The following is a 12,631-nucleotide window of genomic DNA, read 5'->3' on the forward strand; positions in this document are numbered from 1 at the left end:
GAAAAAGCTTGTCGTCGACGAGTTGTAAGCTGGCTGGGTTCTAGAATAGCTACACAAAGACACAGGGCGCGCGCTCCGCCTGCATGGGCGAGGTAGAAACGAAAAGAGAGAGAGAGGAGAAAGGGGTAGCGGGATGCCTTTCTGCAACGCAGGTCGTGCATGGCGGCATGGCGGCATGATGGCATGATGGTATGATGACAACGTTGAGGCTCAGAGGACGGAAGTTGGAGAAGCCGAGCGACTCGGAGACTTTTTGGTGTGATGAAGCTGGTGAAGTTGGCAATGGGCAACCGGCCCGTGTAACATGGCGCATGAAATTAAGCGCCAGACAAGGACGCTATTGAAAGAGGTGGCTAGTTTCCATGCCTGTGGTCGGTGCACCAGCTCCCTCCCTACCGTACCGGAGCGATGCCCACCGGCTCGGTCGTTGCAAGGCGTTGGACGGCACCTCCGGCTGACGGCATCTGGGCCTATCCGGAGCGCTCTCCTTGTCCTGGAAGGACGGTGAGGAGTATTTGGTGTGCTGTGATGGGCGGTGCGTGATGATGCGTGCATGCTGCGTACATGCTATTCGTACATACATCCATACAACAGCGACTAGTACTACAGGGCAGAGAGCGTGGAGCAGCCCTGCGCTGTGCGAGCCAACGCTCCGGGGCAGCTGATCTGCGGTGTGCGGGCGAGGTTGAGCAGGTCATGCTGCGACACGCATCATCCCCCATGACCGTGGGTTCTAGACTTGGGTTGCAAAGTCGGGTTGCGCGCTTTGCGTCTTTTTGACATGGCTTGCCGCGATTGTGACACAGCCCGCCCTCTCGGCGGAACATTTCCCAACAGGGACGGTTCGTTACACAGAAACTACCAGTTACCTCGCTGCCAATTTCCCTGCGCTGCCGTGTAAGAGGCACGTCCATGCTGTGTACCGGGACACAACAACACCTCTCTCACCGCATCCCCGTTAACATACCTTACATAACTCACCACACATACACGGCAGAATCCTATCCTTGGCCAGGTGTGCAGAAAACGCCATGCTCTCCCCATCATCTACCAAACGGACCCGAAGCTGGGCGGTTTTGCATCCATCTCTGAGGCAGGTCTGTCTTGCTCACCTACTATATGTAAAGATGCCAAGCGCTGGGACAACTTCCATACCTTACCTAGGGAGCGATGGGAAACAGACACCTCAGACAGCCTGGGCAAGGTTGGCGCTGGTTCCTCGGACGGCCCCACAGCGGGAGCTGCGGTACGCTACGCCGGATTCGACCTAGCCCTGGCCTGGGCGACCACCGACAAAGGCCAAGCCGATTGCATTTTCATGGCTGCCTGGCGGGGGGGGTCGGCGCTTCGCCCGAGCTGGACAGCGTAACTACTGCGTAGGTACCTAGGTACCATAGCTTGCTGTGTGCTGTGTACTGTGTAAGTAGTAAGGGGACCAGGCAATGTTGCAGATGATCAATGAAGATCTAGATTGTCTGCAACAAACATTTTAACCTTACCCAACGTTAACGTTACCTGCCGGCTTCATTTGCTCATGCAGCATCGTACGACGCAACGATGGGCGTCCGTCAAGTCAAACCGCCCCGCCAAAGCTCTACCGAGTCTCACCCTCGTCTCCCGCACCTACTGCCTAATTAGGTAGTTAGTACAATACATACATACATACAGCGTAGGAACCCGTCATCGCCAGTCATCGCCATCATCAAAGCCACGGTCCTTCCATCTTCGCATCCCCCATAGGGTCCCCGTCAGCGGGGCGGCGGTCTACCTAACAATTACAGCATACCAGACACCAGACATCTCGGTCCCAAGAGAAACGGCCCGATGCTTTCTGAACGCCATTCCTGCCCGCCCGCCCTCGTCTGTTGGGCGCGGGTGTTGGTGTTTGATGTTGACGTAGGCCAAGTCCAACACAGCCACCAACCCACCCACGCCGTGCTTGGTTTTTTTGGCAGCCCCAAGCCTCCTCCAACCGCCTCCGGATGGAACCATGCACGCAGGTTAGTGCTGACGATCCGTGACAACCGAACGACTTGGGCCTTGGCTTCACGCCCTACGCGGCACATGCGTTGCTTTGTCTTTGGAGCTCTCATCCCACCTCTGATGCCGCTGGGGCGTCTGGCGGGGGGGGGTATGGCCCAAGGGCGTTTCCAAGCCCACGGAGGAGGGTCAACCCTCGGTCTAGAAGCATGTCCCACCCCAGCCTCCATCGTCGCCGGCGCAGTCACCCTCCCTTACCATTCTTCGATGAGAACTCGTAGGTCGCAAAGAGAGAGAGAGAGAGAGAGAGAGAGAGAGAGACAAAACCAACCCTTCCACGCTCTCCTTCTCTGTTGGGAAACTACCGCAACCCGCTCGCCACGCTCCGTGTCGGCCGCCATGGGCCCATGATTTCCGCACGTCAAAGACCCGGCTGCATAGGGCCACGATATCGATGGTGCGAGACGGGGCCATCGCATCCAGCCGGCGGCGAGATCCAATCTCTTCACCCCGTGCGCGCGCGCGGTGCACCACCCAAGGGGTTGGCCTTGCGTGCATCGGCCGTTTCCAGATGCCAGATGTATAGTATTACATACATGGGCATCGTAGCTTCAGCCCTGTGTAACAGGTACGGCGCAGAGACGGTCGAGCCCAGAGTTGCAACGTTCCGCTTCGGCCTCAGCTTCGGGTCCGGTTTCAGCTTCAGCTTGAACCTTGGTGGTGGGGGCTGCTCGGGCTTGAAGCTCGGTATGATGGACTATCCATACGTAGCTGCAAGCGGCTGTCCACGCCCTTGGTCGGACCGAGTCGTATCCCGAGGCAGCTAGCCACCCGGGCAGCCACCCGATGCCGGCGGCGGTACCTAGCTAGTTCAGGCCGCCCGGGAACCCGCCCTCTTGTCTCGGGAGTTTGCGCAAGTGCCGGGGATGCTCGGCTTGGGGTGGGCTGCTGCATGGCCCCATGGTATGTTCGCAACGTCCTGCCGGGTCTCGGGAGCGGCCGCGTCACGCGCGGCCATGTTCGCCATCAAACACGTCCACATCCGCATCCATCCCATGCCTTAACCTTCCTCGTCGCTGGCCGGCTCGTGGACGTACTCCAGCAACAGCAGCTTTCTTTTCCTAGTGGGTTAGGCAAGTAGATAGAGGGGTAGGCAGGTAGGGTGTTTTGAGGATTCGTACAAAGGTCTGTCGAGCCGCCTCTCCAGCCGGAGAGCCTCGGGACCATCACAGCAAACAAAGCCACCTTGCTCCGGTTGGAGGCATAGAGAGGAGCACCCAAGACGGTGGTGCAGAAATACTACTGACCTAGGTCTGCCCTTCTAAGCGATAGCGTCAGGGAAACAAGCAAAGGAAAAAGCAGCCATGGAAAACCAGCAGGGACGGCCCAACCCGGAGTCCATCCAACCCCTTTCGTCCCATTCATGCGATCCCGTAACCAATTAGTTCTTGTTTCCTCCGTTCCTGGCTACCCAAACGAGAGAAAGTTCCCAAGTATACGGTACAGTAGGTAAAGCGACAAAGACAGAAAAAAAAAAGAAAACTCCCAACCAACCTGACCAACACAGCAGTCCTCAACGCACCATCATTACTGCCCCAACAATCCAAGCCGCCACCACCAAGGGTGCCAACCCCGTACCTCCCTAACCCCGCTGACTAGTAGCCGGCGCCGGTTCCGACCATTGCCGGGCTTTCCCGCTATCGTCCACCACCGCCACCTCCTCCGACTCGTCCTCGCTCTCTTGGCGGCTCTCGTCTTCCCTCGACGTACGGCGGGATTTGGTCATCTGGTGCCCCCCAACCTCGGGGTCAGCCTCGTTCCGTCAAGAGAGAGTCACATCAAGAAAAGAAAAGAAGGGGAAAAAAAACTCACCCATGACCTCACACCACCAATCAACCCCAGCGTGTACCCCGTCACAAAGTCATTCACGTTGCTCACCGCCCTTTCGCCCGCCGTGGTCGGGCCGGTGCCGGTCGGGCTCCGGGGGAAGGGGAACCCGCTGCCTCCCTGGCTGGCGCCCAGGGGGCTGCTCGGCGGGTTGTGGCCGTTGTACGAGGACGGCAGGCGCGCGGGGCTCTGCGGGCGCGAGGTGGGCCAAAAGTTGCGCAGCTCCTTGCTGAGCTCCTGGCCCGTCGTGGACCAGTTGCTGCGGATGTTGTCACGCAGGTCCTGGACGTGGCGCTTGAGCTCGAGCTCGTGCTTCTTGAGCCAGCTGATGTTGAGCTCCTGGCGGGTGGTGCCGCGCTTGAGCTGGCGGTGAATGTACTTTTCGTAATCACGGACGATCCTGGAAGCCGCGGGGTTAGCGCGGCCTGAGCTGGACGGGAAGGATGAAGAAAATGAACCTACTTTGTGATGATGCCCGTGGTGCTGACGCCCTCTGTCCGCTGCGTCACCAGAAACTTGCCGGCCGCCTTGATGGGCGCGTAGATGTCGTCGCCCTCTTCGGCGCCGTACGGGATGTCGTCGTGGGCAACGTAGTCGATCTGGTGCTCCTCGAGGAACTCGGGGGTGACGATCCAGGGGCAGTTCTCGATCACCTCGTCGACCCAGCGGCAGTGGCGGACCGTCTCGGCGCGCTCCTTGCCCGAGAGCACCGTGAGGCCCTTGCGCTTGTGGGTCTCCTCATCCCCGGTCACGCCGACGATCAGGTACACCTCCGGGAACGCCTTCTTTGCTTGCTCCAGCTGGCGCATGTGTCTGCACATCCCCACCTGGTTAGCCTCCGCCCCGCGCCGCCGGGCCGTCTAGGACCGTCTAGACGCGTCCACTCTCCTGAACAAAGAACTCACCCGAGATGGAACAAGTCAAAGACGCCGTCCGCGTACACCCTCACCGGCCGACCGACCGGGGGCGGGTTCGTCTTGTAGCCCTTGGGATGGGTAAGCTTTCCGATGGGAGGAGGAGGCATGGCCGCCTGGGTCTTGTTGCTGATGATGCCGCTGCCGTTGACGGTGCTGCCCTCGGCCTTGCTCGAGGTCGACTTGCGGCTGGCCTTGCGGCCGACCCTCTCGGCGATGTCGACGCTGGCTTCCGTGGTATCGCTAGGCTCGCCCGGATCGGCGGCCGAGGAGGAGACGGCATGGTCCGGGTCCGGACGTTGGCGCTTGCTCGGAGGGTGCGAGTGGGCGGCGGCGGCCCGGGAGGTCTCGGCGGCGGTGATGTCGCCCTCTTCGCCAGAGGCGTCTCGGGATTCGGTCTGCGCCGGCTGCGGCGGGTTCAGGTCGATGCTCATGGTGTTGTTTCTTTTCCGCTTCCCGGACAGGGACGGCGAATTCGTGGTCGACATGGCGGATGAGATACGTGCGGAAAGGAGCACGATGGGTTGTGCGGCGTCTGCGGTGGTTCCAGAAGGACGTAGAAGAAAGCGGCTAGAGAGCCGGCGCGATGTGGAACCGCACCTCGTACGGTGTATGTCGGTCGGGTGCGTATCGGAGCGCAGGTAGGACGGCGTGCCGGTGGTTTGTCGGTGCGGCCGGGTCCGTGTTCCGTCGAGGAGGGGAGAAGGAGGGGAGGGGGGAGAGGCGAAACGTGGCTGGTGGTCGTCCAGGTCAATTGTTGACAGCGTGGTCAGAGGTTTCAACAGGGGCAGACGATATGGAAAGGGGCTTGTTGAGTAAAAAGAGGATCCAGCGCTGCCCCGTCAATGCGATCGGGGCACGAGTTTGTTCACCATGGAAGCGGGGCCGGACGGGGATGGAGTTGGTCCACAGCCGATCAGCTAGAAAATTCGACCGTCATACTAGGATGGAGAGCTGGCTGGCGTATCTAGTCGCAGGTCCTAGTCGTCAGCGCACGCTCCCATTGAGCACCGTGGCTGGTTTCGTCCAACGTTGAGGAAGTAATAGAGATTGAATTGGCCAGTTTCTTTTGCAGCTTGGACACGGTTGGACAAGGGGCCCGGTCGAGTTTTGCAAGACAATTTCCCATCTCGAAGCCAGGGTTGAGGCAGGGATCTTCACGCCCCCCTCCCCGTTCCTTCCTTCCCCCCCCCCACCCACTCGCTGCAAACTCACGTCATTCCCGTTCATTCCCGTCTTGCATCGATCCTGGTCCTCCTTCTTGGCCCATCGCCTGCCCGGACTGCGGCTCGCCAGTGCCAAGTGCCGCCTGGGCGGCGTCCATGTCTTACACCACCTACTTGAGCATTTCGTCATCCTCTCGTTGGGGCATTGGCTTCTGCCATGGTTTTCGAATTGCATATGCTTCAGGAGCAGAATGCAAAAAAAAAAAAAAAAGGTTAGCTCAATGAGCACATACTGTAGTACCTGAAGCTACTGCTGTGTAACTCCTCGTGTGGAGGACAAACCCAGGTGGGCATCATGGTGGGAAGCCTCCATGACTCGGCGCCCCGTACGGAGCACTCACTCCATACTGCCATGGCCCACCAAAAGCCATCACCATCGTCGTGATAATCATTCGCATAATCATCTATGAATATCCCATCACACAGATACACACTTACACACAAGCACACGCCCACACATACACACACACTCTCTCTCCATCGTCCCCGTCTTCCCTGCCACGTTCTTTACTTCCCCTCACCGCAATTGGACCGTGCTCTTCCCCTTGTGCCGCCCACACCGGCTCGGATCCCCCGGCCTGCTCATGTAGCAGTAGCTCCTGGCCCCCTCGGGCGCCACGGGCCCAAACTTCTGCTTCACCGAGCAGTACTCGAGCCCTTCGCCCACCCACTCCTGGACGTGCTTGTGCAGCTCGCACCGCGTGACGCCGCACATGCGGCAGTAGCCGTGGCCGCGGACCCGGAGCCTCGCGAGCGCCGTCTTCTCCTCCTGGCCGCCGGGCGCCCCCCGGGGCGTGCCGCGCGCCGGGCCTTCCTTGGGCACGACGCTCCCCGCCCAGTGCCACGCCCATTCGAGGTCGTTGGGCCCGTCGCGGCGGGCCGTGAGCGGCACCGTGCCGTGCAGGCGGCGGTGCATGGCGTAGAAGTGCTTGCTCGTCAGCCCGAGGCAGGTGCTGTCGATGGGGTCCAGGAAGCTCATGATGACGTAATGCAGCTCGGCCGGGAGGCCCATCAGGGAAAGGCCATGGTCGTAATCGGGCCGGCCGTGCCGGTGCCGGTGCCGGTGCCGCCGGTGCGGGCCGGGCGGTTTGTCGGTGACCGAGTAGGACCGGCGCGGCGGGCCTAGGGGTGGACGACGGGTTGGTGCCCGCTGACGGTCCGCGTCTTGGTCTCCTTCGGCGGCTGGCTGTGAGGGTGGGGCTGACGGTGCGTGCAGGCCGTTGTCGGGCGTTGGCGGGGACGGTGATGGGGACGAGGATGGGGACGGGGATGGTACCGGGCTCGCGACGAGGGCGAAGAGATGTGATGGAAGGAAATTCTCGTCATAGGTCTGAGCTCGGCGCGGCGTGCGCTTGTTGGCCCCCCGGGAGCAATCCTCGCTCGAAAAGGGCGAAGGCGTCATCTCCGGAGGGGTTACGTTATCGCTGAACACCTCGATCATGATAGGTCTGGGTGACTCGGGCGGCCGTTGCGTCGTTTTGTGCGTCGCCGAAAAAAATACCTTGATATGCCTACTCTTTTGACCAAGATGCTGAACCCCCCGACAAAGATGTCGGCGTCACCCAGGTTGAGAAGCGTCCAGTTCCGATCCAGGCGCAGAGAAAGCTTGAGAGAGGGGGAGACTGCTGAAAGCTAGCGCGACAGGTCAAGTGGCCAATGCCGATGCACGGCTTGAATGTCGAGCCAACTTCAATAGCAAGTTCATCCCAGGGAAGAAGGACTGGATTCTGCCATGTATGGATGATGTCCTGGTGGTGAGTTAACAGGCAGGCCTGGCTTTGTGTGATCCGTCATGAGATCGGATGGATTGGATCTGCGCAACCTGGAAGCAAGCGGGCCCGCCTTGGCCAACGGGATTCACATCGAGCTCGGAGGCAAATGCAGGACAATGCAACGCTTGCCGAGGCCATGTCCACCAGAAAAAAAGGAACTGACGAATCTTTTTAGCGATGTTTACCCCCGTTTGTATCATTACCAAGATATGTGTGACAGGTTTCTAGAACCCTGCGCAAACATGCCACATCGGTAAAGGTTGTCTGTCTGGGCTTTGTAGAATTGTTGCCCATTGTGGGAAGGTACCCGCCACATCGAGGTAGGTAGTTAGGTACCGTAGGCACTTACTATACAGCCACGGCTCCTTCGGCAGTGGGTGGACAAAGTGACATGCTCCACCTCGGGTCTCCGTTCCGTAGTGTGCAAGTGTGACGATCCACGGCAAACGAACAAGCGGTGTCACTCGACCCGGATCCGACAACAAACATCTCGCCGCCAAAGAATTTCGCAGGTTTGTTGCTGGGAATCGGTTCCACCACCACCCCAGATCTTCACCTTGTGTTCTCGCCAAAAGCTAGGTATCTAACCTACCAACCTCGGCGCTAGGGCGTCCGTGAATGCCGGCATGACATGGGCCCGTTAGGTTCGGTCCGTGAACCTCTGTTGTCGCAGCGATCAAAACTGCCCAGGAATCTCCGTTTGTCACTCTTGACCTGCCTAGGCATGCGACCTCGAACACGGGAACCACCCCGGTGCACTCCTCTGTGGCGCGGCGCCTCTTGAGGCTCGAAACAGATGGGGCTGGAGCTTTTGCTTCGATTTGCCGTACAGTCAGACATCTGCCTCACCCCACCACTTGATTACACAGTTCCAACCGTCTCCGTCCGGGCGGAGAGAGAGATGGAGAGAGAAAGACAGAGGCTCGCTCTCCTTCCCGACGACAACCGGGCCGAGCCACCGACCCCTCGGAACCTCCTGGGACGCCTCGCCTCACCATCACCTTCGACCTCCACCCTCAGATGCCGATCCAAATCAGCATGATGACAACATCCAGGCCCTTGGCCTCGCCGTCCCACTTGAAGCTCCACATGCCATCCGTCTTCTCGTTCCAGTACCCGCCCGTCGCGCTGTGCATGCCGCGCTTGCCGCCGTGACCCTTCTTGGACGTGCCCTCCTCGGAGGCCTGGCTGGACTGCGACGAGGTGGGGACGAAGTGCTGCACGATGGTGCTGTTGATGGCGAACTTGTACGACGGCGCGGAAGCGCCCGAGGGGGTGGCCTCGGCCAGGACGGCCTTGAGCATCTTGTTCTATCGTCGAGACCCGCGTCAGCGCCTGCAACTCCCAGGGACCGTCGAACCTGTTGGCTAGAAGGGAGTGAATTGGGGGAGGGGGGGGGGGGGGGGGGGGCGGGGCGTGGATGCCACGTACAACAATCGTCTCGTTCCACTGCGCCGTCTTAGGGTGCTCGTAGTATTCAACGCTCTCCATCACGCTGTTGCACACCTGATGGACTCCGGGTTAGCCGTCGGTTGATTCTGCGACTCGATTCTCCGTCGTCCTGGACCGGCCGCGGGGGTGCCGCTGAAAGGGGGGGGGGAAACGGCGCGTGAGCGTACATCGTTGGCAATCTGCTCGAGGCGCTTGAGCGGAATCGGCTGTTGAGGAGGTCCGTCAGCGGGGGGCGTTCTTATCTATCCTAGGCGCGTTCTCGATCCGTACCGAATTCGTCTCGGCCATGTTGGATGATTCTCAGGCGGTTGAGCGGGTAAGAGGAGGGACTGCGTCGCAAGGGTCGATTCGGCAAGCTGAGGGTAGGCAGCAAGGTCTCGAGAAGCAAGTCGGAACGTCCCACAGGCTGTGTCGTCGACGGGGGGAGGAAAAAAAAAGCGGTGTCGGGAGGCCGTACGAACGGGCTTGGGGGCGATACGGTAGCGGGGTGTTGTTGTACCTATGCAACGCGACCTTGTTGACGTCCCGTATCCCGTGCCGGCTGACTGAGCTCAGCCCCTGGCCGTCCGATAATCGTTGATAAGCGCCACACCGAACACCAGCCGCGTTGCGCCTGAGGCATCCACCAGCTTCCCTCCATGCTCCGGTGGCGTGGATGCACGTGACGCTGCCGGAGCACCCCTGGCAACGCAGCGCTAAAATGTCCCAAACGGGAGCCAGTCATCCGCTCAAAAGGCTCCACGTGCATGGGTTTCAGCGGGGGCCCATGCCGCTGACGTCCGCTTCTCCCGTCAGTTCCAACCACATGGATTGACTGCGCCTTGAAAAAGAACTTGAACGTTGTAAGAACGGCTGCTTCTCGAGCGACTTTGGACCGGGCTGACGACATTGACGGATTTTCCCTCCTTTCGCATCCCGAGGAACATATCATAGAACACCAGACGACCGGACGGACTGCCGATACCTTGGAATCGACCTCCATTGAGCTTCTCGATCTCACCTTGGGACCTCTCGAAACTCATCGCTTCATCCTTCCACCTCCCTCGCACCAAATCAGCTCCCACCCACCACACACCACCACCACACACCACCACCACCGCCTCCACTACCACCTCAACGAAACATGTCGAGCCAACCTCTCCTCCAGACCGCTCCGGGTTCGTTATCCCCCAGCTTTCTCAAAAAAAAAAAAAAAAAAAAAAAAAAAAAAAAAAAAAAAAAAAAACAAAAACAAAAAAACAAACCTGTCTTGATTCACTCAACATCCAGCTAACACACGCGCCCCCAACCTCCACAGGCAAGCGCATCGCCCTCCCGACGCGCGTCGAGCCCAAGGTTTTCTTCGCCAACGAGCGCACCTTTTTGTCGTGGCTCAACTTCACCGTGATCCTGGGCGCGCTCGCCATCGGCATGCTCAACTTTGGCGACCGCCCGGCCTTCATCTCGTCCTTCCTCTTCACCGGCGTCGCCATGGCCACCATGGTGTACGCGCTCGTGACGTACCACTGGCGCGCCAAGTCGATACGCATGCGCGGCCAGGCCGGCTTCGACGACCGCTTCGGCCCGACCTTCCTGGCCGTCATCCTGTTCCTGGCGGTCGTGGTCAACTTTGTGCTGCGCATCACGTACTCGCCCGAGGAGGCCAAGCCTTGAAGGCCCGCCGCCGCCCAAGGCCGGGCTCGCTCGCCGGCGGCGGAGGGTGAGAGGAGGTCGTGCGCGGGTTCTCTCTCACCCCCCGTCCGGCCGCACGAAACGATTAGAGCAAACCGAACGGCGTCATCTGAGGGTTCGTCTACATACCATGGACGACGCCAACGTCAGCATCATCACCCCCTCGGTACGGTGGACCCGTTGGAGCCCAACGGGTCCCGTTTGTAAGATAGGTCGCGGGACGGAACGGTGGTCATGTATTTCTTGGATGGGACTCGGGATCCTCGGTTCAATTATGGAAACAGGCATTGCTTGGAAAGGTAGACACGGGTTCATGCATGTCCCAGGAGGCGTTTATCAGACTGGGGACTCGGCAGGGTAGGCAGTTCGCATCGCATCGGGACGGCAGCGTCCCATCGCGCAATCCAACGTGGTATATTCTGACAGACCGCGAAGCCGGCCTGGTGTCGTCGGACCGTTTTAAGGGTGCAAAGTGTGGGGGGAAAAAAAAGGCAATCCTTTGCTGTTGGGGTATCATGCCGTGTCCCCTGGCTCCGACCAGAGCGCCAGAGCGACAGGAAAGCAAAGTCTATGTATGTAGTAGGCACCTAGGTACTTGAGATATCTAAGCAATCTTCGGTCTTGTTCCTCTCGGCCAACCTCCCTCCCTCCCCCTCCTCCGTCTCCAGCGTCTAACCCACGAGGCCCATCTTTTTCTTCCGCAGGTACTCGATCGTCTGCTCGTTGGTCTGCACCGCGATGCCGGGATCCGAGTGCAGCTCCGCCACGGGCACCCTGGAGAGCAGGATCGTCACGTAGGCCGTGTACCGCGTCCTCGGCGGCTGGACCGCCGCGTCGTGAATCGTCGCCGGCCGCGCCATGGTCTCGAAATACTCGCCGTCCTCGTCTTCTTCTTCTTCTTCCACCCCCCCGTCCCCCTCGTCTTCTTGTCCTTTTTGTCTCCCCATCGCCGCCTCCTCCTCCTCTTCCTCCTCCTCCACGGACAACGGCGGCGGCGGCGGCGGCGCCGCCCCCCACGCCCGCGCCCGCGGCCGCTCCCGCGCCTGCGTCCCGGCCGCCGCCTCCGGCGCGACCGTCTCGCTGACCACGTTGTACTGGTACCACTTTTGCTCCGCCTCGCCGACGCGGCGGCGGACGAGCTCGGCGATGGTGACGAGCTTGGCGGCGGCGGGCGAGCGGGCGCAGAGCACGACGACGCCCGGGCGCACGCTCAGGTCCCACGGGCTGAAGCGGCCCAGGTGGCTCAGGGCCCGGTCGACGTGGCCGCGGATGCTGGTCGAGGGCATCACCGACATGGGTTGGACGTCAAAGCTGGGGGAGAGGCGGTCGATGAGGGGGCGGTAGATTTGGGTGTATGGGCTGTTGTTGTTGTTGTTGTTGTTGCCGTTGCCATTGCTGTTGCCATTGCCGCGGCTGCTGCTGTTGCTTCGGGAGGACCGGGAGGCGGTTGTGCTGTAGACGCGGAGCTGCTCTGCCTGGGTTTCGAGCTGCTGGCCGGCCGCCTGTCGCTTGTTTGATATCGGCTCGGCGGTGGTGTCGCTGGGGAGTTTGCGCTTGCCTCCCTGGCACGAGGCGGTCGGGAAGGGGCCTGACGGGTTCATTTGAGCTGCTGAAGTTGCCATCTCCGGGGCAGATGGGATGCGATGGGTTTGGCTCGCTGGGCAGGAGGAGATGCTTTTGTCGGGTGGGGGTTGTGGTGCGTCGTTCAGGCAGTGAATATGTCCATGTC

At 60.4% G+C, this 12,631-nt stretch overlaps 5 protein-coding genes across 5 annotated transcripts; 1 reads left to right on the forward strand and 4 right to left on the reverse strand.

Moving 5' to 3' along the window:
* Nucleotides 1–3,622: 3,622 nt before the first annotated feature.
* VTJ83DRAFT_7449 (uncharacterized protein) lies at nt 3,623–5,269 on the reverse strand (the record flags this gene model as incomplete). The annotated part of the gene is made up of 4 exons (XM_071014272.1): nt 3,623–3,766; nt 3,853–4,267; nt 4,330–4,680; nt 4,773–5,269. 4 exons carry the CDS (start codon nt 5,267–5,269, stop codon nt 3,623–3,625), a joined length of 1,407 nt encoding a protein of 468 aa, XP_070863666.1.
* A 1,255-nt stretch (nt 5,270–6,524) lies between these two features.
* Nucleotides 6,525–7,448, reverse strand: VTJ83DRAFT_7450 (uncharacterized protein; the record flags this gene model as incomplete). Its single annotated transcript, XM_071014274.1, has 1 exon — nt 6,525–7,448. One exon carries the CDS (start codon nt 7,446–7,448, stop codon nt 6,525–6,527), a length of 924 nt encoding a protein of 307 aa, XP_070863667.1.
* Nucleotides 7,449–8,795: 1,347 nt separating this feature from the next.
* VTJ83DRAFT_7451 (uncharacterized protein) lies at nt 8,796–9,519 on the reverse strand (the record flags this gene model as incomplete). Its single annotated transcript, XM_071014275.1, has 4 exons — nt 8,796–9,089; nt 9,211–9,285; nt 9,399–9,437; nt 9,502–9,519. 4 exons carry the CDS (start codon nt 9,517–9,519, stop codon nt 8,796–8,798), a joined length of 426 nt encoding a protein of 141 aa, XP_070863668.1.
* Nucleotides 9,520–10,354: 835 nt separating this feature from the next.
* VTJ83DRAFT_7452 (uncharacterized protein) lies at nt 10,355–10,884 on the forward strand (the record flags this gene model as incomplete). Its single annotated transcript, XM_071014276.1, has 2 exons — nt 10,355–10,388; nt 10,529–10,884. 2 exons carry the CDS (start codon nt 10,355–10,357, stop codon nt 10,882–10,884), a joined length of 390 nt encoding a protein of 129 aa, XP_070863669.1.
* A 689-nt stretch (nt 10,885–11,573) lies between these two features.
* VTJ83DRAFT_7453 (uncharacterized protein) lies at nt 11,574–12,524 on the reverse strand (the record flags this gene model as incomplete). The annotated part of the gene is made up of 1 exon (XM_071014277.1): nt 11,574–12,524. One exon carries the CDS (start codon nt 12,522–12,524, stop codon nt 11,574–11,576), a length of 951 nt encoding a protein of 316 aa, XP_070863670.1.
* Nucleotides 12,525–12,631: the final 107 nt, after the last annotated feature.

The sequence above is a fragment of the Remersonia thermophila genome, chromosome 7 (assembly GCF_042764415.1).
Source record: "Remersonia thermophila strain ATCC 22073 chromosome 7, whole genome shotgun sequence".
NCBI lineage: Eukaryota > Fungi > Ascomycota > Sordariomycetes > Sordariales > Chaetomiaceae > Remersonia > Remersonia thermophila.